Source organism: Episyrphus balteatus, chromosome 1 (genome assembly GCF_945859705.1).
Source record: "Episyrphus balteatus chromosome 1, idEpiBalt1.1, whole genome shotgun sequence".
NCBI lineage: Eukaryota > Metazoa > Arthropoda > Insecta > Diptera > Syrphidae > Episyrphus > Episyrphus balteatus.
Window position 1 is genome coordinate 171,539,672 of NC_079134.1, and position 26,148 is coordinate 171,565,819.

Genomic DNA, 26,148 nt, shown 5'->3' on the forward strand with positions numbered 1-26,148 from the left:
TTGGCTTTGTCATAAAATAATCATTTATAAAATGTTCCTTGAGCCGTGCCGATGCCGTGATGGCAATAGGAGAAAGTTCGTATAATTCGATTCAAAAGGATAAGCAATAAAAAGGCTTTAAATATAGGTATGCTATGCAAAATAAAAACCTTGGCATGAAAAGGAGGGGCAATAAAATTTCATCCTGTGCCAAATGAATCTGTTTTATTTCCACGAACAAAAGAGTTGAAAGATCATGGTTGGCAGTTCAAAAAAGTTTTTTTCTGTTTCTGTTTTTTTTTTTTTTTTTTCTTAAATATTCGGTGTCATATTACTTTGTCTCAAGGCTGGAACTTGGAGCAATATACAGTAGCGAGCAAAAAAAATGCAAATGAAAGAAGTTTAAAGAGTTTTGAACAAGAACTAAGTTACCAAATTTGGCATATTGAAACTGTTTTATTTTCATTAAACAGAGTCAATTTGTGGAATATTTTACTCCAAAACCATTATTTGGTCAAAAGTCTACCTAATTATGCGTTTTTAGACGAGCAAAAAAATGCAAATGTTTTTATTGTTTGCATTTTTTTTGCTCGCTACTGTAATTGAACCATGACGCGAGGACAATTGAAACTATGCACTTGATAGAGAAAATGTACAAGCAAACAAAAAAAAAACAGAACTTGAACTGATTGTTAAATTGTCTTCCTGCTAAAATAATTGGACATTTTTTTTTTAGCAATGAAGTGTTTTGTTTAAGTATTTAAGGTTCATTTTATAGGCTTTAATTTGTGCATTTAATTCCTTCCATGATTCGATTTGAGTCAAATTTTCTCAAATGGGCCACCTGAAACCGACTTCTCAAATTTGATACTTGTTTTTGCATATTTATATGTTAAAAATAATATTCTAAAGTATTTTTGAAAATTTTCAATTTTGTTAAAAGTTATAAACAAATGAAATTTTGTACGTCTTTTTGCTTAATGAAATTTGGTACATATATTACCAATTATTACCAATTGTACACACAACAATTTACTAAAAAAAAATTTTTTAAAAACAACAAATTATTTATATATAATTGATTTTGTTATAAACAATTGTATTTTTTACTAACTTCTGGAGTATGTAGGGGAGAGTGGGGCTAAATGTAACAGGGGTAAGAATTAACAGCTAAAAAAAGCGATGTTCCTTTCAATATTAAGAAACGCGTAAAGGAGAAAAATGCTCAATTTTTGAATATCTACCGGCACATTTTCTTCAGATGAAGATTAGACGACAGGGTGAGAAGTTACACTAGTGGTGCCCAAAAAATGCATGTTTGTAACTTTTTTTTTTAATTTTATTTTTGGTCTACCTCTTTACCCGAAAAAGATAGAGTGCTAAGTGTTTTTTTGTTATATGCAACCGTGTTTTGGCTCAAATTGCGTGTATGTGTTATGTCTATATCAGTTTCGCTTTTTTTTTAAATTGATTTTATGTGCCAAATTTCATGCTGGGGCTAGTTGTAACATTTTTCCGGGGCAAGTTGTACCATGTAAAAACCTACCTATACTGAAAAACTGTTTACCTAATATAATTAACAACCCTGAATATGAATGCTTGTAATTGAATTTGTATTTATTTTGAAATTGGAAACACATTTTTGAACCACCATTTGAATTCATAAAGCTTATAAAACAATTTATGAATTCGAATAACTTTTATTTAAGACTACTGTCAAATTTTCTCTGGAAATCTTGGATTTGCTCCACTTTTTACAAATTTGCACCAAAATTTCATGACTAAGATTTGTTTTTATTGTTATTAATTAAAAACAAATAAATATAAACAAATAAAGGTATTTTTCTCTTATTTTTAGTTCTTGGTACAACCTACCCCGGTATGTGTTACACTTTGCCCCGTATGTGGGGTAAGTTGAAACAACACGATTTTTTTTTTGGAAGCTATATTTTTCAACATTACCGTTATGTTTTGCTAAATTTTTATGATGGATCTTGGAGCTAAAACATGGGTCTTTAATTTAAAAAAGGTCTGGTTGACCCACTTTCAAATTTGTAGGAGAACCATCGATTTTAGAAAAAAGTGTTACATTTGGCCCCACTCTCCCCTACTAAAAAACCATTTTTCTTATATTCGATTCGAAATATAAGCTTTATAAGCTTTCATTATCTAAAAGAAAATTTTAGTGTGAATCATAAGAAAAAAAGTTATGGACGTTTGAACATTTCAAAATTTTATTTTTTTTTTTTTACAATGGTACGATTTAATTGTGTGAAACTAAAAATATACGCGGGTGAAAGCCTAATACGTTTTGTAGAGCTTGTTACACCGATTACAAAGGGCATTTAAAAATTAAGGCCAAAAAATTAAGGCTTTAGAGCTTCAAAGAAAGTACGTCTTTGTAATAATTTTGTAATAAAATCTCGAAATAGGAAATATTCAAAAAAAAGGTACATTTCAAAAGCAGTGTTGAAGTAGATCAAAGTTACGTTTCGAGTGTGATAACGTAAAGAATTCCAAATCCAACTTTACTCTTTCTCACATATTATCTATACATTGACATAGCAGCCAAATGAATTTGTAATAATTAATTGCTTGACTTATGTAAGTATGGATGCCAACACCTCTTAAAAGTCATATATTTCTAGGCGAAGAAAAGAAATCCAAAAGTTTGAATTTTTAGAAGTACAATTTATTAAATGCTTTCATGAGATGGTTAGAAGTTAGAACCCAGTATTTGAAACCACTTTAAATTCAACTAGATTTCACGTTATTACCAGGAGACGTGGTTAACAGGACACGATCTGTTATGATAAAATAGAGCAAATTTTTGCGCCTAGTAGTAATCGTAAACTAGAAATAACAACAAATTGGTACATCTCCAATCTTCTAGTTGATCCTGTCGTTTTCCTTGCCTGATTTATTGCAACAAAAAAATGGTTCTAAGGCACGTTAACCTTCGATGCCACACTACGCGGGGAACTTCCTTAAGAAAGTCGGTAATGCCGCGATAAACTGAAGCCTAGCCCAAGTTTGAACTCTGTCCAGCTTTTATAAGAAAAACTTAAACAAAGAGTTAGAATTGAATCGTTTACTTCAGAAACAGCATAAGTCCATTTTCCCAAAAAAAAATTTTTTGCAGATTTCTCATTTATGTATAGTTATTCATCTTCTGGAAAAAAATGAAGTACGTCAGACCCCCTCCTAAATACGAAAACTTAAAGAAAAGGGTTCAAAATATGTATATGGAAATATTTCACCCGGTGACAATTGACACGCACACCCTTTTGTTGCAAAAAAAAAAAAAAAAAAAAAAAAAGTTTTACTAACAAAAATTCGTTTATTTCAAAAACGACATAAGTCCAGCGACTTTAAAGGCTTAAAAACCCGCTAAGACTTAAAAAAAGGTTTATATTTTTAAGGTTTTTAAATGCGTCTTTAGCTAGATTATAACTGGGCATACTCTAAATTTGAAGTGTTGTGGAGTTTTAACATAAAAAACAGTTTTTTGTTGCTCCTGAAAAGTTAGTGCTCATGGACTTATGCTGTTTCTGAAATAAACGATTCAATTAAAACTCAAGCTCCATTGACAGTAAATGGAATTAAAACTGCAGTGGTAAAAGAATGGACATGAATCTCTCAGGATACAGCTAGAAACTCATCAAATCAATGAATAAGAAGCTTGAGTGGCAATACAAAATACTAATCTAATAATTTGTATGTACTTTAATTTGTTCGAAGCTTTCGGCGTAAATCGACTCATGTAAACGTAAGCAGCAGATGACTAAAATCGCTATCTCCATACTAAAGTTGTTGTCGACATTTGCCGGGCGGCTTAAATCGACTCGTGAAAAGTCGGCATTATTTAACAATTTTGCCAACATTTAAAAAAAAAATGTGAACTTTATGGTTGATGTAAATAATAAATTATTTGGGAAACCGACGAAGTTACGAATACCAGAGTTACGGGCGACAGAGTTACGAAAGTCAAAGTTACGCGAAACCGAAGTTACGAAAAACTAGGGTTACGAATTCTAAAGTTATTTTAAGCTATGACATGTGATTTTTGGGTTGGCAACAGTTGCGAGGAACGATATGGTATATGGAAATACAAACAAGAGATTAACATTTTTCTCATTGGTCAGAACTAAATGAGTAAAGCGAAAATGGGTGTTATTTAATCTTGTAAAATTTTTATTGGATAGGTATATTTATACATATATGGTTTTGTTTTTGTGAGAAAATCGCAAAAACGTTGAAATAGAAAAAAAAAAAAACATAAGTATACTTATGTATGTTTGGGGGACATAATTGAAATTAACTTCTTATTTGTCCAACTAATATTGCACCTACGTATCGATATTCTCTTATTTATGTTTTCATAATTCCATATTGTTCCTAGCAATTGTTGCCAACCCAAAAATCACATGTCATAGCTTAACATAACTTTAGAATTCGTAACTCTAGTTTTTCGTAACTTCGGTTTCGCGTAACTTTGACGGCCGTAACTCTGTTGCGCGTAACTCTGTAATTCGTAACTCCGTTACCATTTCCAATTATTTAACTTTTAAGAAATTTTATTTTTTTAATAATTTTATAATATACTTCGGAAATCCTTTTTATTAACATTACACTTCAATCCCTAGACAATAGTGTCCTTATTTTCAACATTGCTGAATTTTAATGCCCATAAAAGCTGAAAAGTTTCGAAACTTCAAACGAAACAATCAAAAAAAAAATATTTTTTCAAGTTTCAAGACCTTTTCTTTATGATAACCAGTGCCCATGTTCTGTAACTTTTATCACTGGCGATAAATTATTTGAATGACTTTAAAATACATTTTATCACATCAAAATAAAGAAAATTTCGTTCAAAATCATAATTTCTTAATTCATAAATTCTGAATTTGAAAGAAATTTTATTTTATTTTTGAAAGACAATGGATTTTAGAGAAGTTGGAAAACGTTTCGGAACAGGGGCCCAGACGCGACTTAATTTTCAAAGTTTTCATAGAAAATATCGATAAATTACGGGTAGTTTTGAAGTGTTTTGTTTCAAAAAATTTTAAAATATTTTTCTTGTTGAAGATGTTTACCAATTTTGAAAATTTTCTATGAAGATAAGCGTCCACAAAATTAATTGGCAGGCCTTAGTCGTTTACGAATTAACAGTTAGTATAATAATTATAAAATCATCTTAGAATTATTGAGACAAATTACTATAAAAAGTAGCGTGATTTCTGGGGAGTCAGCCATATGTATTTTTATGTCAGATTTTCCCAAATTTTTGCAAAATTTTGATAGTAAATAACAAAAAAAAAAAACTAGAACAAAATTGTAGCAGAATATTTCTTGGATTTTCACTGGCAAATATGATTCCATTGAAGTTGTAAAATAAAATCATTTCAATACACATTTTTACGGCTGTTTAATCCTGGTGGAGGTCAATTGGACTCATCACTGACTTATTGTGAGACACCTTGTAAAAACGCAAATTTTATGCTGTAAACAACAAGAAACGATTACTTTGTTTTAATATTAAAATATTATCTGTTGTTGAAGAGTCAAAAATATGTTAGAAAAAGAATTTCTCAAAGCACAACAAATGAATACTTTTGTATTTTGTTTATCCTTAGCAATCATTTGTTGTTGCTTACCGTGGTTCATTTTACTGAACTAGGTATAAGATGTGAACTACATTGTACCTAACAAATAGACCTTTGACTCATGCATTATGCAACAAATGAAGTGAAATTTTTGCTTTCTTACTGAATCAACATGCGATATTATTCTCTCGGAACGAATGAACCTGTCAAATAGTTTCTACTTTCCAAAAATCAATTATATTTTCAAAATAGAAACATTTAATAAATCAACAATATCAATTAAAATTTATGTCAACATGTTACATTTTGCACTTTAACCAAAAATAAACATTATTTACCCAAAAAAAAAATCCCCCGTGCACTTTGGACTTATTTAGAAATAATAAATATATTAAAAGTTTGGTATTCTGCATAAAGTTTTGTAATATACAATTTTGTATGCCATATTTTGGCTAGACAAAATAATATTATCGAAATTTTACTGCGCATTTAAAAGAAATTGAAAACAATTTCTATTTTTAATAATCTCGCACGTTATTCGATGATTGATGATTTTGTTGTTTCACGAAATAATAATAATCCTATCGAAATTGTATAAGCTCGTTCAGAGCGTCAGAAAAAAAATATTGGTTGTTTGGAAACACACCTAGAACAATAATCAAAATTTGGCTAAGATCCAAAATTTAAAGAAATATTGAAAATGTATTCAATGTGAGAATTCTTTTCTTGAATCTTTTGGGAATAAAATTAATTTATAAAATTAAAGTTCATTTGTTTGATTTATTTAGTTTTATCGATATAACGTTGTTAAACATGGATAAAAGAAATTGATAAAAAAAAATAAACCAAAACAAAGCTTGGCCATTAGAACCCATTTTCAACAATTTTCATTAAAAAGTTTTCCTTTTTTATGTCCTTTTTTTATTATTCTCAAATTAATTTATTTATCATATCATTGAATAAATTAAAAAAAAAAAAAAGTTGACATCATTTTTAAGAATTAAACAAAATTAAAACATTTTCACACTTCATTAAACTGTTTCTAGTTCAAGTTCATTGTAGCAGAAAGTATATTCATTTCAACAATCGTGTAGAAGATAATTAAATCAATCTAGCTTGCATATTTTTCGTTGCGGTAATGTTAATTTGTGCAATTAATATTATGATGAGATAATTATATTTGCTGGTAATTGATATGTGGTAACTAAAAAAAAAAAATTGGTTGACAGTAATAAAAGTGACGCAGCAGTTCTAATTGATATATAAATTGTTAGTTCATTAAGGTATAGCTACCTTATTAATAGCTATTAGCTAACTATATTTAAGTGCATTTAAAACTTTTTTCAATGTTTGTAAAGTTTTAACGCATAAATTAGAGGTAGTAAGAAAAGAGAATCTTTATTTTTCATATTTGTGAAAATAAGTTAATATATATTAAAAACTGAGTTTAGGATAAAAATGTTTGAACTTAAATATTTGTATGGCATTTTAGATTCTTGAGTATTACGATAATCGAATCATTGATGCCAATTTTGTATGAAAGTAATAACATTTTCAAAGCTGTTCGTCCATTTTGACTTAAATTTTGAAGCCGATAAGCGTTTCATATGAGGCTCTGGCTGATAGTAAAATATAAAGCTTACCTTAAACCATTTCTAAATACTTTGCTGTCCAAAAAGTTAGACCTACACCGAAAAAAAAATTGATAATAACAGCTATCAAATTAACATTTTTGAGTGATAAAAGTCATCCAACAATTAAAATATCAATTTTTATATTTTATCATATCATTTTGACATTTTTTTAATTTTAGGTGGATAGTGAAAATTTCACTTTGACAATTAAAATATCAATGTTGACTAGATTTTACGTTTTAGTTTATTATAATGAAACCTATTTCTTTCTTTTTCTTTTTTATTATTTTTATTAATAAAAGTATTTTCTTTCTTTTTTCAAAACATTACTGAAAGTGAATATTCTTTACAAAATAGTGGTGATATTATTTTTTCTTTTATAGGTGATTATAATTGTTTTGTTATTTTCTCCCAAACTATGTGAAGTAAAATCTTATTGCCGATCAAATTTTCTCAGTAAATCATACATTTTACTTTGAAAAAACACACCTTTAAATTAGTACACATTATTGAAAAATATTTTAGAAAAAATTCTTAATTTGGAATGAGAAATTGATATGAAAAAATGATAATAAAATATCAAAAAAAATTTCCAAAATGTGACATTTAAACATCATCCTGATAATAAAAATATTGTTTTAACATTTTTAATATCATAAAACACATTTTATAGAGCATTTTTGGCTGATATTTAAAAAATGTTAAATTTATATTGTTTTTTTTCGGTGTACTTGCTTGCACATTATGTTTTTTTGTATATATTATTAAAAAAAATCATTAATATAACAAATTTTCAACGCACAAATGTGGATTCAGGAGTAGAAGAACTGATTCAAAATCAGTTTCTAATGACTTTGAAGTAGAACTGCAAACACCAGTGTTCACAGAATATTTTCGAGGCAAGGAGCCGATTTTGAAAAATCTTGTAGCCAAAAATAGCAGCTTTCAAAAATGGTCCAAAAATATGCAACAAAAATTTTGTGGCATGAGATTTAAAATTTATTTTTGTTTTTATTTTCAAATAACTTTTGCTTATCAAACTTCAAGTATAATTATTTTCTTTATTTTGTTGATATATTCTGGTTTTCATGCTCATTTAGGGGCGTAAAATTAAATTTAAATGAAAATCAAGTGAAAAATTGGTTGTATGTTCACATTTTTAATGGGTTTTTGCTGTAAAATGCTTTGATTTTAAAGGAGCCTTAAATCGCCAATTCAAAATTAAAAGAGCCAAAATCCGATACATCGAAAATCAAAATTTTAAGGAGCGAGTTAAAAGTTTAAGAAGCCTGTTTAGCGATAAATATCCGGACTTGGCAGCACTGGCAAACACAAAGAACGGTGAAACGCCAAAAATATTGCTCAAACAATCAAACGCAGTTGAATTTTGGAAGAGATGGCACATGAATTAATTTGCTACAAGAACCAAAATATACTTCTGACTTCGGATTCGAGTTCAGCACTCCTAAATCCATCAAAAAAGTATATTTCGGTTCTTGTGGGAGGTTTTAGGAACGTTTATAGGTAAGACGTCAGATGGGCGTATCTGTACGATACAGATGATTTTTATGTTTTTGAAGGCATTGCAATTTTTTTTTTTGAAACGGTTGTAACTGGGCATAACTTTATTAACTTAAACTTAAGATATGTTATCAGATTTAAAACAATTTTTGGAAGAAGAAAGAGTTTTCGAAAACGACTGTAACAATTTTATTTAAAAAAAAATCCGGTGTTATCTAATGTTATCTACCTTTCGATGAAAATCATTATTAAATGATCTAATATAAATTTGAGAAGAAATTTGAATACAAAAATTATTTTTGAAAAATCAATTTTACGAAAACGTCATTTTTTTTTAAATTTTGGTTTTAATTTTTGAAACATAATTAACTTAGTAAAATTATTCAAGTTGAGTAGTTTTATTACGAGCTCCAACTATTTTAAAAAGTTATTTTCATCCTTTGAAGAACATTGTTTTTTAACTTACATTTACCAGGTTTTTACAAAAAAAAAAAAAAAAAAAAAAAACAAGTTTGAAAATTTGGCAACATTAAGAGTGCGACCCAGTCTTTCATTTTTTTTCTATTGTTTTTTTTCTACCATGGCAGTATTCCCCGAATGCTGTTTTGAAACAAACAAGAAAAATGTTTTAAACACTTTACAAACTCTTTACGAAATTTCGAGGCATTGCAAAATTTCCAGTGTCATCAAATTTGAGCTGATATTAGTATTATTTTACATGTTTTAGAAAGGCATTTAGAGCGTATTTTTGAAATTTTTGATTTAAAGAACAATAAAAATCGGTTGATAAAATTGACAACACTAGAATTTTTTCAATTGATAATATCAAAAAAAAAATGCCTGTGAATTCGATTTTGGGGGAATATTAAAAAATATGTAGGTAAATAAATAATTATTCCGTTTTAATATGTTCAACAAGCCCTATAAAATGTACTAAGTCCCAAGAAATGTATATATTTCTTTTTTTCTGTCACAAAGTGTCGTAATATTTTATATTAAGAAGGTAAACGGGAATGCAGGTTAAAAGTTTCCTTTTATGTTTTAGCTTTTCGGTCGGAATTCGTTTTATTAATTTAAAGGGCTTTTTATTTTTATTTTATTTTATCAATAAAATGGATTTGTGAAATAGAGATGAAGAATCTTTTTGGTAGGTAATGATATTGACATCTCTTAAGAGACATTTATATCATTTTCTGCAAAAATTTCTGTTGATTTGTTAGACAAATATACATTAAACATATTTCGAACTCCAGTCTTATTCAAAACTTAAAGCAATGGCCAAATTATGTGAGTTTTTTCAAATCAGTGAATTATAGAAGTTTCTTATTGATTTTCCCAGATGCATTTTTTTTTCATAATTTATTTTTAAGAAAGTAATATGCTTTTTTGTATTTTGAAATTTAATGCATTTATAATAATATCAAAATAAACTAACAATTTCATCATAATCTCAGATATTAAAAAAATATTTTCCGGCTAACTCAGTCAGTAAAACAATACAACATAAATTTATATTCACCCACCTTAAGTAACACTCAAATAAATGTAGAAACGATTTATTTCCGTAAAAAAATATTCACTTCTAATCCTACTTAAACCTTTTCAATAAATCTCGCAATGGAAGAAGAGGAGATCCCATCCAAAATTATATTCATGTCTTATCATGTCTTTAGCACTTTTTTATGTTTGTATATGTGTGTGTATGTGTATGAACTGACCTTATGTAATACATATTAACCCTCTATGCCGTTATCATTGCGCACCGAATTTCGTGACTGTTTCTGAAAAAAAAAATGCATCTCTACGCTACTAGTGGAAAATTTCCAAAAAATTCTTTCAAATTCTTTTTTATGACTGTTTTTTTTTATGAGTTCTGATTGGGAAATTTATTAATAAGACCATTTTTTTGTTACATTATTAACATTTTGATAATTAATTATTCTTGTAAGATACAATCTAGTAATTTTGTTGGTAGATAAGATTAATTTCTGTTTATAAAAGCGGAAGTTATAGATAAATAAATATATGCTGCAGTTGCAAAAAAATTAATAAAAATGATTACAAAGCAGAAAAGAAAGTTATATCAATCATTTGTCAATGTAGGAGGTAGTACACATTCCTACTTACATTTTATAGGTATATTTCTATTTTAAAATTTCCAATTGGAAAATTTGTAATTTGCCTTTTCTTCAAAATTTTATTTTGAGATTAATAGGACTTACATCAAATTCATAGCTAAACGATGAATCGTTTAGCAAAACCGGCACGTTTTCACTTTTATAAAACAGCGTTTATATCGAGTTTTTTTTATTAAATTTTCTATTCGAAAAAAACTATGGCAAAATTAATATGCACATACAAATTGAACCTATCGCGGTTTTTCAGATTTACAATCCACTAAAATTGCAAGACAATTTTTTTTTGTTAATCGTGTAAGAATATGGGTTGAAAAAGAATACACATGTGTATACTAACAAAATATTTTACTCCAATTGAGTGGAATTTTTTTGTTTATACATTTAGGTCGCTAGTGTTGGTATAGTAAAAAAGACTAGTTGAAAAGAGATAGAAATATTGTTATTTCTTGGATTATGCTGTTTCGTATTGATTTGTTTATTTTTTTTATGTAATGCGCGCTTTTGAGTAGAATGTCAAATAAGAGTTTCTGAACACTTTCCAAATAAAGTGAAGCCAAGTTCAATTTTCCTCTATCGATTGAATTTAAATTTATAGCAATTATCTTGCAATTTTTAAGGATTCAAAATTCGAACATTTTAAAAAGGTACTTACCGGAAACCGATTTTTATAAGTTTGAATTAAATGTTCACGTTCACGCGAGAGTTTCGAGATCTTCAAAAGCATGGCCAGATGGGTCGTCAGCCAAATTATAGCTTTGCTAAATAATTACATTTAATAATCTGTAAATTGATTGATTTTTATTTTTAACTTTAATTTTAAAAGGCTTCTTTTATTATTTTGTTTCTAAAGCTTAATGATATTTTAAAATTGCGATAGTTGGTGCCAGTTTTTTTCCTATTTAAAATTGCTAGAAGATCAGCTTCCTCGAAAAAGTTTTTTTTTTTTTTGTCAAAATTGGACATCTTGCGATGAAATGAACTATATTTTCCCTTTCGTTTGTATTGCTCCTTATGCATTTCAGAGCTAGGTCATCGCGGTGCGGTAAGAATTTTAATGATAACAATTCTCCTCTTGTTCTGAATATGAAGGATATTTGTTCGAAAGTAAAGCTGTCATTAAAATAAGTGCCTTCATATAGATCGTACTTGAGTTTTGAATATACTTCCCTGTGAAGTGAACTTCTCGCCTTCTCTACACTGTCATCTCTTGCATTGGAATGAAGTCTTTCAAGTTACAGAGAAATAGCTTCCACACTCCCACATTATCCAAGGTTTAGCTAAACGGCATTTCACACATATCTGCTAAATTTTTCCATTCTTCAAACCAAGAACTTCGGGACCTTATAACAGTGACTGCAATTTTCCTAGCAATTTTGTCGCTGTGGCTGTTCATAAGTTTGACAATGCAGTTGAAGTTGAAATGTATCTTTAATGATGTAAGGTACAGTGGTGATAATCCGGTTTCGATCAGAGGCATGTAATTTGGCGTTGTGTCTGGTAGACGAAACTGTCGCTTTAAAAGCATAAAACATGATGGATTGAAAAGTTGCGATAAAAATTTGGTATTTGGTAATGAATGAATAAGTCGTATTTCCGTAGATATTTTGCCATACTGTACCAATAGCGTTTATGGAAGCAAAAAGCTTCTTCTCCAAGTGTTTTTCGGTATTTATGTTACTTTTTACAGTTTGGACTTTAAAACATACAAAAAAGGCATCTTCCTCTAAACAAAAATTCTGTACAAACTGAAACAATAAACAAATGCTTACTATTGAAATGAGCCTTTGACACGAATTGAATTCTACCTTTTATCAATTTGATTCTAGCCTATTAAACTTTACGTTTAATTCGTTCTCCAATCATATGTGACCATCTCAAAAATCAGTTCCTGCAACAATTTAGTTTGATCTACTATCCAACAGGGTGCCCATCGGCATTTCACATACAAATTTTGTATACCTCTGTCCTGCAAAAATTAAAAGAAATATTTTTATAATATAATAATATATAATTTTTTTTTAATTAACTGATTTTTTAATTATTCAAAAAATAATTTCATATAGTAAGAAAAAGTATTAAATTTTTTTTTCTCTCTTTTCATGCTTTTTTTTGAAAAATGAAATGCTAAATCAAAAATATAGAGAAAGCCACCAATCTTTGTATTGAGACATTACATAATATGACTAACCAGAAAACCCGTGATTTTATTGAGACGACTCGTTGTTTTGATCAAGAAATCCGTGATTTTATGGAGAATACTAGAGATTTTACCCGAGATACCCATTATTTTACAGGGGCTATTCGGATTTTATTTATTCGTGAAACCTACGATTGCGGGTGGCACTGGTGCAATGAATGTAGTGCTTGGCTGCTAACCTGGGGGTGTGGGTTCGAGCCCTACCTCAGGCAGCAGTCTTTTCTTTATCCCCCAGCTTGGTAGCCACCCCTGGGATTATATGAGATAATAATCATCTTATTCTCAATTCACTGTATCAATATCAACACAAAATTCTTTCCTACATCTTTCTATTCCTTTTAACTAGTACCGTGCAGTATGCATTTAAAAGACCTTAGTTCATATAGTTAAAATTATTAAATTATTATAAATTCCGCATGCGAAAACGATGGAAGCTAAGCTTTTTGAAGATTTTTGATTGTATGTAGGAAAAAATAGAGACATTTATATTTAATACGTTTATCTTTAATCCTTTTCGTAATTGAAAATCCATAAACAAAAACCAGTCAGTATATGTAAATTTAACACAGTCCAAAAGTAAAAACATACTGGGAATTACTTTGGATCAATTTCGTAGAAAAAATTTCTTTACTTTGCTTAAATCTCATAAAAACACAACTAATTTTCAAGTTTTAAATTGTAAAAAAGAGCATGGTAGTACAGGAAAGTTAGTAAAAAAACAAGCATATTGTGGAACGAAATATAGGACGGCTGAATTTTTCAAATCTGAAAGAGGGATATTAGAAAAGCTTAACTCCTGGTTTTCGGGACGCCACCCCCCTGGCGAAATCCGCCATTTTGGAAAACGCGAATCGCTCTATATCTCCAAAACTATTTATCCTAGAGAAATGATTATCAGACCAAAGTTCCTGGAAATTTAATTATCTTTTTCTTTGTAATACATTATTTTTCTGAGCGGGCAATGGTTTTGAGGTTATGTTGTTTTAATTTATTTTTTTTTTGTTTTTTTAAGATTTTATCATTCCCGGTAGTAGTTACATAAATTTTTAAACAGTTAAAGTTATAGACCATTAAATTTCCAATAATTTGGTATATTTTTGAAAGTCATGCGATGTATGAGTCGAAAGTTATTGATCTGAAAACTGCGTAGTCTAAGTACACGAAAGTTAGTAAAAAAACAGACATTTTGTAGAACGAAATATAGGGAGGCTGATTTTTTCAAATCTGAAAGAGGAGTATTAGAAAAGCTTTAGTCCTGGTTCTTGGGACGCCGAGCACCTGGCGAAATCCGCCATTTTGAAAAACGTGAATTGGTATATATACCTGCTACACTATTGACTTGACCGAATAAGTTACTTAACCAAAGTTGTAGGTAATATGAATATCTGTTCTTGTACATGCACTGTTTTTCAGCGAGGACAACACTTTTGAGGTTATGTTGTTTTTTTTTTTAATTTTTTTATTTTTCACGGTCTCTATGATAGAAACATAATTTTTTGGCATCATAAAAGTTGGATGTTTGACTTAAAACACAAAATATGTGTACCACAACATTCTACGGTTTACCATAACCCACCATAATAACTAACTTCCTCTCATATCATATGTTTCTTGTTCTTACATTACGTACACGATTAAGTATTTTAGGTATGAACCTTATGCAAAAGCATATTAGTATATTTTTAGAAAATATTGAAAGGGATTGCTCTTAAAATTCCGTATCTTTGGTTTGAAAAATCATATAATCTTCAAAAGGATACCAAATTAATGGAATATTGATGTTCTACAACTTTAATCAGAGAGAAAAATTAAAAAAAACCGAAAAAATAAAAAATTAAACAACATAACCTTAAAAGTGTTGTCCGCGCAGAAAAACAATGAATGTACAAGAAAAGATATTTATATTACCTACAACTTTGGTTAAGTAACTTATTCGGTCAAGCCAATAGTTTAGTAGATATAGACCAATTCACGTTTTTCAAAATGGCGGATTTCGCCATGGAGTTGGTGTCCCGAGAACCAGGACTTAAGCTTTTCTAATACCCTTGTTTCAGATTTGAAAAAATCAGTCTCCCTATATTTCGTTTTTTAAAATGCCTGTTTTATTTACTAACATTCCTGTACTTAGACTACAGTTTTCAGATCAATAACTTTCGACTCATACATCGCATGACTTTCAAAAATATACCAAATTATTGGAAATTTGATGGTCTATAACTTGTACTGTATATAAAATTATGTTACTATTACCGAGAATAATAAAATAATAAAAAAAAAGGAAACAAAATAAATTAAAACAACATAACCTCAAAACTATTGCCCGCTCAGAAAAACAATGTATTACAAAGAAAAAGATAATTAAATTTCCAAGAACTTTGGTCTGATAACCATTTCTCTAGGATAAATAGTTTTGGAGATATAGAGCGATTCGCGTTTTCCAAAATGGCGGATTTCGCCAGGGGGGTGGCGTCCCGAAAACCAGGACTTAAGCTTTTCTAATGCCCCTCTTCCAGATTTGAAAAATTCAGCCGTCCTATATTTCGTTCCACGAAAAAGTCTATCTTTCCTGTACTATGGGAGCAAAATTTTACTTATCTTAATCTCACCACCATCCCTGATATCTTAAAACCAATTGGTCTAAACACTTGTCAAAATCCACACAACAAAACTCGTCTACCACCTTCAACAACATCTTCCTCTCCCACCAAGATAAAAACACACACAAAAAATCCATCCCACATGCCATCAGCCAGATGTCGCCACCAGTTAATGAAACCACCACCATACAAAAAAAAAATATTCTTGCATTCAGCACAAATTTAACTTCAGAAATCACAGAAAGACAACAAAATACCTGTGTGTGGTGTGTTAACCAAAGAATTTTTAAATCATTTTTCATCAAAATTTATCAAGATAAATTTTGAAATAAAGAAAATAAACATTTTTCGACTCCTTGGAGGAGTCCCATAAAAACATAAAATGAATTAATTTAAAAGAAAAACTCCATCCGCTTTAACAGTAGGATTCTCTTTCCTCAAGAAAAGTTCACCCAAAATGGCATTCCTGTGTCCCGTCAGAATACGTCGGGGAAAAAAGAAAAAATGTGAGTGAGAATATTTATTATTATTCTTCGAGCACAAAATTAAACCATCCATGAAAATATTTCCCATGAGATGGAAATAAAAAACAAAAAAAGAGAAAAATTATAAAAAATTTCTTCTATGAAAATATTAAAACGAAAGAGTTCATGCAAAAACTTGTTTTTTTTTTTTTCTTCTTATTTCCACACCACATTTTCCCCCTTGACAACACCAACAACAATAGCTATTTGGTGCAATCAAGTGCATCACCTGTTGCTATACGAATACAATGTAATCATTTTCTTTCTTTTGTATCACTGCAGCTTCCAATAACGACGTGGATAAAGAACTCTCTCGACCGGGATCGGGACTTGGACTTAATCATGGAATGGGACGCATTACTGGCTCGGCTAGCATTGAGACTCTAGTTCGAGTGGGAATTGAAAAAGAGCACGGACTTAGTCCAGACTCGAAAATGGTTGTATTGCATGACTTCACCCCGTGTGTTGATGATGAGCTGGAAGTGAAACGAGGACAAATAGTGAATATACTTTACAGAGAAAATGACTGGGTGTATGTGATTGGACAGGACACTCGACAAGAGGGTTTTATACCACATTCATATTGTGCCCCCTACAATACTCAGCTCGCCGACTTAGCCATAAAAAAGAAGCTACCCAGAGATCAGAGTCTGCCGAATGATTTGACCGAAGGCATTCACAGTGATGCAATAAAACTGGAACTTTTAGACGATCCAGTGCCACAATTGGGTGGAGGCGGTGGTAATGGTGGTAGTGGAGGACTAAGCAATGGAATGCAATCACCGTTGAAGAACTCACAGGCAAGTTTAAGCTCGGAGCCAGATTTCTTGCCATTTGCCAAAGATCCCAGTGGTCGATATATCGTCCTGTATACGTTCATAGCTCGCGATGAGAATGATGTCTCAGTTGAGCGTGGAGAATTTGTGACAGTTCTGAATCGAGAAGATCCCGATTGGTATTGGATTGTGAGAAGTGATGGTCAAGAAGGTTTTATTCCGTCTGGATTCGTATATCCAGCTGATAGTGTATTACAAAGCAAGCCGATAGGTGGACAAAGTCCAGCTAAGCATCTGAATCCAGATTTGTGTGCAAATAATGGAGTAGTGGGTAACAATAATAATAATAATCCCTTGCAAAATGGTCAAATTGGACCACCCAGCAACACAGCAAATGCACCTGCTGTAGGAGGAGGTAATGGCCAATTGGCACAGCCAATGAATAATAATTGTGGAACACTACAAGCAGCCGCAGGAGGAGGTCCACCTCAACAACTTGGTGTTGGAGCCGATGATTTGCGTTATCATGGAACAGAATTGGTTATGTTGTATGATTATAAGGTTAGTCTATTTCTCATACATATTTCATATGATTCCATTGAATTAACTTTGATTTCCATTTTACACAGGCACAAGCACCAGATGATTTATCAGTTAGACGTGGCGATTGGATTTATGCTGATCTGAATAATCAAACTGTAGACGGTTGGTTATGGGCATATGCACCGAAAACCCGTAAATATGGTTTTATACCAAAAGCCTATGCACGTCCGCCAGCCATGACAAGTCTTTAGAGACTAAAATTAATCAAAAAAATTATTTAAGTTATTATTACAAAAAAAAAAGAACATAAGACAAATTTATTCGAATAGGATTTGTATATTTAATTCTAGGATTCGTTTTCCTTAAATCTTCCATTCGCTTTAATCAATCAATATGAATTAGTTATTTTATAGCAATAAATAATATTTTTATTTCTTATCAATGAAGTTGAATAAAAAATACTAAGATCGTAGTTTATCAAGCAAAATGCTTAGAAAATAAATTTTAAAGAAAATTTAATCTTACAACTGTAGTTTTTTTTTTACTTACTTTGTATATTCTGTAGGTCTTAAAAGAGAAATTTGACCTTGAATTTATGATTTTAACTAAAGTGCTTAGGTAAATATCAGTATATTTTTACGGAAGCTCATATTCTTCTTACAAAAATATCTTCATATATAATATATGTATGAAGCAACCTGCGTTAGACAAAAATTAAAAGTTTCGGTACATCAATGCATTATATCGATGCTTTTCCAAATCTTAGTGAGGAATTTTTGCCAGCATCCCGTGTGATTCAAAACCATTCACAGTTCTACTGCCAAAATGAAATCTCGATACTATCCATGCCCTTGTGCCATACAGCATGATCGGGATCATAGCGGTACACCACTGAAAAGTTTGTTTCTATATGATCATAATAAGCATAAGCAAGGAGGAGAACGGGCTTTTTTATTGACTTTGAATTGCCTGCATTTGATTTAATAAAGAAGTTTAAGAACTAGATGACATCCATCATTTTTTAGACTCATTGAGAAGAGAAGCACAAAACCGCCAGCTCACTTAGAGACATTGTGTATTTGGTTTCTACTATGTCACAATGACATCAGTGCAGAGATAGCGAAGAAGAACACTTGCCAATCGATATTTCTTCGGGCAGTAAAGAACCAAGGAAGTACTGTTAAAAACCCTAATCAATCCATTCCTACTATATGGGGTAGAGCCATGGACATTGACAAGAGCGGATGAAAACCTTCTTGAATGGTTTAAGAGACAGATTCGTCGGGTAATGTTCGGTCAATCGGTGGAGAACAGAGGGGAGGAAAAGATACAACTACTAGCTATATGGACTTTATAACGATATAGACCTTCTTAGAAGCTCAAAACGGCCTGTATACAACCCTATAAGTCTCAATCAGCAAACAGTTACTTCCTTCAGATGTAAAAAAACGTTGTATGAACATTTGAAAGTGTATACTTGCTAACTTTTATTTATAGACTAAATTCTCCATTCACATCTTAAATTTTATTCTGGTAGAACATTCTTTGTTCAACTCGAAATAGGAACATCTTTACTATTACCTGATCACGGCCGATCGACCTATGCCAAATGAGATTTAAAAAATACTGTTTGTCGCCAATTCGTTTACATATCATCGATAGCGGCAGACGAAGCAGCAAATACAAAATACGAAATCCGACGAATCCATATATCTTCAATATCATAATTACCTAATAGTTTTAAGACAATCTAAAGACAAATATTTTAAAATACCTTAAAATGTTGTCTTTAAGCTTTCCCGACATCAAAGGAATTAACGTAGCGAGAGTTATTCCATGGTCATCATTCATAAATGCTAAGCTGGCCAAAGTTTGAATTTTCTCTTCTAGCTTTTTAAAATATTCAAAGCGTCTCCTTTTTTGAGTATGGAGCACATCCGCCTTATGTGGTATCACTTTTCTGACTTCTTGTAGCTCTAGTAGGCGGATAATCTACTCAAGTTCTTCCAAATAAAATAGTAAGTACTTATCCTCATTACCGCAAGTTTTTTTTCTGAACTGGTATCCTTAGGTAAATCATTTCAATTTTTGATCGAACTTTACTACTGCCATAGTTACCTTCATTAAACTCGACAGCTTGTTTCTCTCTTCTTTTTTTAACATTTATCTCAATGAGTATCTCCCTCAGCAGTTTTTATCCATCGATTCAAGTATATTTTTTATCTAAAAGTTAAAAGTAATATTATTATATGTTGAAAAGCTCTCGGATTAGAGTACTTCAAAACAGACATCGAGGTTCATTAAGAAGTTTTTTTGAAAATTTTAAATAAATACAAACAAAAGTACATAAATACTTAGAGAAAAATTTATATATTTATGTTTTATAATAAAATACGATTTAATTTTTATTGCTTTGTAAATTAGGTTTTATTGATATATTTCTATGATATATATTGAGAGTTTCATTAATTTGTTTTAGTTCTTAAAACTATAACCGTGTTTATCCTTCGAATTTCTACAATCCCATTCTCATAAAAAAAATTTTAAATATTTTTTATAAAACAAAAACTAAAACTCATATACAATAAACAATTCAGTTATTGAATTGAGTTTCCTGAAAAACCTTAACATCATTCAATCAGCTTGGGTTTGAGTTTTTAGTTATTTAATCATGTAATTTCCTATCTGAACAAACATATATGAACTTTAAAGCAGAACTCAACCTTACTATAATATCGGATCTGTTGATGCAAGAACTCGTTCAAGAATTCAATATTTTGAAAGCAGACCAGGACCTCGACTGGCGGATTTTTATTAATACGACTATCCTATCCTGCTAGTGTAAATTTGCACTTTTTATGAGAAAGTTTTCTAGAAAACCCATAGCTTGTTGTTCTTTTGATAAAAATCACGGCTAATGTAATAATACCGAAAATTGAACTTAAAAAAATATTATATAAAATTAGCATGATTTTAATAGTAACATCCACCTTTGTTTTGATTTTTTTGTTTTTTTTTTTATTAAATTTAACTACAATTAAATTGAAAATATTTAAAAAAAAATAATTAAATTAATTTATCTTTGTTAAAATAGAGTTTTGAGAATGTTGTTGTCATCAATTATAACCAACAACAAGAGTCTTTGTCTTTATGTATTTAAAAAAAAAATTATATAAATATATTTTTATATATAATATAATATTTGTATATGAATGTATGTAACTGTTTTTAATAAACTTAATAATTCTAGTTTTTTTTTTATTATTGTTGTTTTATAAAATATTGAATTTATATATTTTTGTATTGCTTTTGATTTCGTCTTCTATATAAATACGAAAAGCAATAATTCTTTGAGAATTAGTCTTTTCATTTTTGTAAACATTAACATTTTTTTTGTCATCATCATTAACTATATAAAAAAAAATATGTATGTGTACTAAACTACTGCATTTAACATGATATATATATATGTGTAATAAACGTTGCTAATAGCGTCTGGATATTAATTTGTGACCTTGTCACTGTGTTATTGTGACGCTCTTGGCAGTTGATTTGTTGCAGACCCATTTGGGGTACACTTGGGACATCCAATTGAGATTTTTCTGAAAAGTAATTTTGGTTAGTAAAAAATTCCAATAAAATAATAATTGATATAATTTTTTTTAAAAGAAAGAAGTGAGGGAATATAATTCAACAAAAAGCAAACAGAGATACTTTATAAGAGTGGATGAAGCGTTCTTCAAAACGATACCAGAATGCAGTATGGTAGTAGAGATGAGTCGTTCTTCGATTGATCGGTTGAAGTGTAAAAACATGAAAAGGTCAAGTGTTCAAATATGAAATCTAAGTTCACTTATTCAAACTTTGATATATAGAAGTAAATACAGGCTTAATTTATATACCTCAAATTGAAAATCGAAACTTCATCTCCAGTAATATATCTGGCGATGACGTGGTCAATGGTCAACACTTTTTATCGATTTTAAACCGACTTCTGATAACAGAAAAAGAAAATAACTATACAGTCTTGTAGTATATCGGCATTCCTGTGAATAAGTATAGTACATCTACGGAGATATTTTACTTCTGAGTCAATGTCATACAGAACCTGAAACCTTTAATAGCAAGAACAGTAGTGGATTCCGCTTATTTCATTTGTGGTAGTTAAAAATCGCAGTGCATTATTTGGGTATTAACAAAAAAAAAAAAAAAAAAAAAGATATGTAAGCACGAGAAAGAAGACTAGTCAAACTATTTTGGGCAGGCATTCAATTGTAGAAATCATACTCTGGAAAAATACAATTGATTTTCTACCTTAAAAAAAAAACTTTTTATGTAGTGTTGGAGATCATCCACATGTAGATCACTAGTAGTAACTTAAGAGAGTTATGGTCTCCTTGACATCGAGATCAAAACAGTGTTGAATAAAGAAAGAAGAATAGGATTGGAGACCATCTAAATAACTATTCAAAATTTAACCGTAAGTTTTAAGAACTGAATAAGTCAATTTTGCAAAATTTTTGAGAAAACGCAAACTTCTAGCTTCTATATTTTACTGTTTTCAGATGTTTGACCTTCAGGTAAAATTTATTCCCGGTAGAAAAGTAGATTTCACAAACGAATATAGTTTAAAAAAAAAATATTTACTGTGGTCTATTTTTTATTTGAGTAAAACAAAAAATGGGAAAATAAAGATAGGATCGAAGTCATTCTTCGGTTAATTTTCAATGAAAAAAAATTTTGAGCCCAGCGTTTTTAAGAAAATTTAGTCTTCTGTTTTTATTTAGAGCAATGCATATGACTATCTCAGCCCAAAAAAAAATACCGTTAACCAAGCAAAAAAAAAATCAAAAAATCGTTTTTCTTGACTTTTTTTTATGTTCTTTTGGACTATTTTGGTATGGAAATTTTTGTTTTCAATTTTTAAAAAAACATTTTTCCTATATTAATTTATCCGATATAATCAATATATTAAAATTAAAATCAAAAAGAGGGCTTTTGCACCCCTATCTTCAATTTTCGCCCACTCATTTAATAGCACTCCGCAGTTTTATCTTCTCTTATAACCCATGCAACGTTTTCTGCAATTCTGCAATAAGGCTTAATCAATAGCCAGGAATCCTGGCTGTTCTTCAAACTTATAAAATTTTTCAACCACTGTAACTAAGAAACCCAAAATAATTTTTTTGTTTTTTTCAACTTAGAAGATGTGTCTACTCCTAAAGATGCCATTTGCATCAAAAAGTCAATCACTTACGATTCAATTGTAGTTGTTAAGAAATGTTGTTTGAATTTTGTTTTTGTTTTTATTGTTGCTTAGACTTCGAAGGAATGCCGTTTTGTGGGAAAGCCAGAGGAAAGGAGGACGTGTCGGCAAGATGAATGGGTAGGAAATAGTATTAAATTAGAAAAGGAGAAGGGAAGTGTTTGGATAGGGACGGAAGGAATAATAAGTTCCAGGAACGTGGGTTGCTTGCGATGCACGGCATATATCTCGCCGAAACTTATAGACCAGGGTCGATAATTTTTGAAACCAAAAAAAATCATAGTAGGATGAAACCCATTGGAAAAGGAGGTGAACATGATGAAAATTAAAGGAAAAATAAATTACGGGCGAGCCGAGTTCGGGAAGTGGGTGGGTTGAGTTTTTAATGGTAAAAAATGGTATATCTCAATTTCCGGCAAAACTACAAATCCTATAGAAAAAAGTTGTATGGCAAAGTTGTTGGTAATAAAAAGATCTACAACTTTTGTATCAACAATTTTTTCACATAACCTCAAAATGTATGTGAAAAATTAAAAAAACCGAGTTTTTGGTTTTTTATTTTTATCTTTTTCAAAAACAAAAATTTTTCTACGAAATTTGGTGAAAACTTACCTTATTATGTTCCAAATACACTGTAATTTATTTGATTTAAAATATTAATTTGTTTACCTTATTTTGACTTTATACCAAAAAAACACCCTAATTTTCAATGGAAAATTCACGTGTCAAAATATCAGCTTTTTTCAAAAAGTCGGTGAGCATTTCGTTCATTAAAATGTCTATTTTCTGATGGTGTAAAAAAAATTTTACATTAGTATACTATAGAACATGTTCTAGTAAAATTCAAAAAATGAAAAAAGCTTGAATTCGAAAAAAATTTTTATCATTGTTTACAATTTTGGCCTATTTATTTAAATTTACACTTTAATTACTCAAAAAACGTAAGATTTCATGTAACATTGATTAATCTTAAGTTTTTTGAGTAATTAAAGTGTAAATTTAAATAAATAGGCCAAAATTGTAAACAATGATAAAAATTTTTTTCGAATTCAAGCTTTTTTCATTTTTTGAATTTTACTAGAACATGTTCTATAGTATACTAATGCAAAATTTTTTTACACCATCAGAAAATAGACATTTTAACGAACGAAATGCTCACCGACTTTTTGAAAAAGCTATTTTGACACGTGAATTTTCGATTGAAAATTAGGGTGTTTTTTTGGTATTAAGTCAAAATAAGGTGAACAAATTAATATTTTAAATCAAATAAATTACAGTGTATTTGGAACATAATAAGGTAAGTTTTCACCAAATTTTGTAGAAATATTTTTGTTTTTGAAAAAGATAAAAATAAAAAACCAAAAACTCGGTTTTTTTATTTTTTCACATAAATTTTGAGGTTATGTGAAAAAATTGTTGATACAAAAGTTGTAGATCTTTTTATTATCTACAACTTTGCCATCCAACTTTTTTCTACAGGATTTGTAGTTTTGCCGGAAATCGAGATATACCATTTTTTACCATTAAAAACTCAACCCACCCACTTCCCGAACTCGGCTCGCCCGTAATTTATTTTTCCTTTCATTCTTATCATATTCCCCTTCTTTTCCAATGGGTTTCATCCTACTATGATTTTTTTGTACTTTTTAATGTTTTTGAAGGCATCGGCACTGGTCTATTAACATCGCCCGCAAACAAAATCATATATCACGCCATATACAAAAATTACCTAAAAAAAATCATTTTTTTGACAGAAGAAACAGCAGACGGACATAATCCTTCGCTGATGTTAGTGCAGTGTGTCCTAAACTCCCCCAACCATGAAAATCCCCGACCATGTTAAGATTCCTCCAAACAAATAAATATTAAAATTGACATTTAACAACTTACTTTAAGCTCTCTCTGAGTTGTTCATTCTCCGACAAAGCAGCACTTAATTTCTGCTGTGCACTAAGTATCAAATCATTTTTGCTACTTATTTGCATTTTCAAATGTGCTATCGTTTCTTCTTGTGCTTCAAATATTGCCTAGAAAATAAAAAAAAAAACATTAAATATCTAACAATCAAATCAATATAAAACCACAAAATAATACCCTGCATTCTTCCATACTCTCCGAATACGTAGGTGGTTCATCCAAACAAAAGAATTCTCGCACCAATTTAAACTTCCGAAGCTCTTCTTTAGACATAATTGAATTAACAAACATCTGTAAACCCTGCACCCGATTATCCAAAAACACCGAATTGAAATTATCTCCAAATATCTTCTTCCTCGGCAGATGAAGAGTTAGAGTAGGAAAAGCCTGCTTTAGTTTGTTATTCAAACGGACAAAGTCAGTATAACGACGAAGAACCAACCAACAATCATTTGTAAAAGGATTCTCTACACGCAACTTATAGACAGTGAATCTAGCACGTTCTTCCATCACTTCATAGCCGATTATAGGAATGCGAACAGCACTTGTATCAGTAAACCCAGTTCGTTCACCGAACTCAGAGGAGGCCACACTTCGACCAAAACGATTCGAAATGCTGCATTCACTCATTCGTCGTCTAGTTTCATTGAGTGATATGCTATTTTGTGAAGTGCTTGTTGCTCTACTCTCGGCATAATTTGATCTCGACAAATATCGATCACTGTGAGCACCTTGAAGTGGCATTGTGTCGTTTCTTCCAGCTGAACTGACACCAACGCCACCTCGAGTGTTATTGTGAACTGTATTATGCACAGAAATTGTTTTTAAACAAACTTCTGATTTAGCACCAAGTAAATTTGTATTGCCTTTGAATGAGGCTGCTAATTTTTGCACATCACCGTCAGATTTCGAAGATAATCTAGACGAGTACAGAGGATGACCAGTATCTTCTGGTCTCGATATGTCCGGATAGGATCGAGATAGTTTACGTAATTCTGGTTGTGATTCGGGGGAGAATTTACGTGGTCTAGAGCCGGGGAGATATTTTTTATATGGTTTAGAGCTATCGCGTTTTTTTATTGCACGTAGGGACATTTTCTTTCAGTGATGGCTACCAAAAGACTCCAAAACCAAAATGTTTGGAATGTTTTTTAATTTCTTTTGTTATTTGCATACTATTTATAGATTATGATTTTATATATATTTTGTATTGTTTTGTTTGAAACAATTTTGATTTGAAATAAAAAATATATTTTATTTTTGTGCAACAAGAGAAAAGCAAAAAATAAAATATAAAGAAAAAAGAAAAACGAAAAATCAACAAGATGAGCAACAAGCGAAGTAGAAAATTATGACAAATGATGGGATGGCAGATTGATGACAGGTGGATATAAATTTCGGTTGCTGAATGGATTCATTTTAGATCTGTGCGATTGAGAAATTGTTGATG

General features: G+C 30.2%; 3 protein-coding genes across 3 annotated transcripts in view; 1 reads left to right on the top strand and 2 right to left on the bottom strand.

Moving 5' to 3' along the window:
• The window catches only part of LOC129907798 (protein FAM13A), an 89,875-nt gene extending 78,767 nt beyond the window's left edge, over positions 1-11,108 (bottom strand). Inside the window, exon 1 of the mRNA XM_055984174.1 lies at positions 10,963-11,108. The gene's annotated coding sequence lies outside the window, so the exon portion shown is untranslated. The remainder of the gene's footprint in view (positions 1-10,962) is intronic.
• Positions 11,109-15,720: 4,612 nt separating this feature from the next.
• On the top strand, positions 15,721-18,042 carry LOC129906939 (SH3 domain-containing protein Dlish). The gene is made up of 3 exons (XM_055982935.1): positions 15,721-16,178; positions 16,479-17,533; positions 17,602-18,042. Exons 1-3 carry the CDS (start codon positions 16,130-16,132, stop codon positions 17,764-17,766), a joined length of 1,269 nt encoding a protein of 422 aa, XP_055838910.1. The 5' UTR covers positions 15,721-16,129; the 3' UTR covers positions 17,767-18,042.
• A 2,842-nt stretch (positions 18,043-20,884) lies between these two features.
• Positions 20,885-26,049, bottom strand: LOC129906478 (sorting nexin-16). The gene is made up of 3 exons (XM_055982262.1): positions 24,876-26,049; positions 24,672-24,808; positions 20,885-21,117 (listed from the first exon to the last, which is right to left on the bottom strand). Exons 1-3 carry the CDS (start codon positions 25,791-25,793, stop codon positions 21,042-21,044), a joined length of 1,131 nt encoding a protein of 376 aa, XP_055838237.1. The 5' UTR covers positions 25,794-26,049; the 3' UTR covers positions 20,885-21,041.
• Between the last annotated feature and the right edge of the window lie 99 nt (positions 26,050-26,148).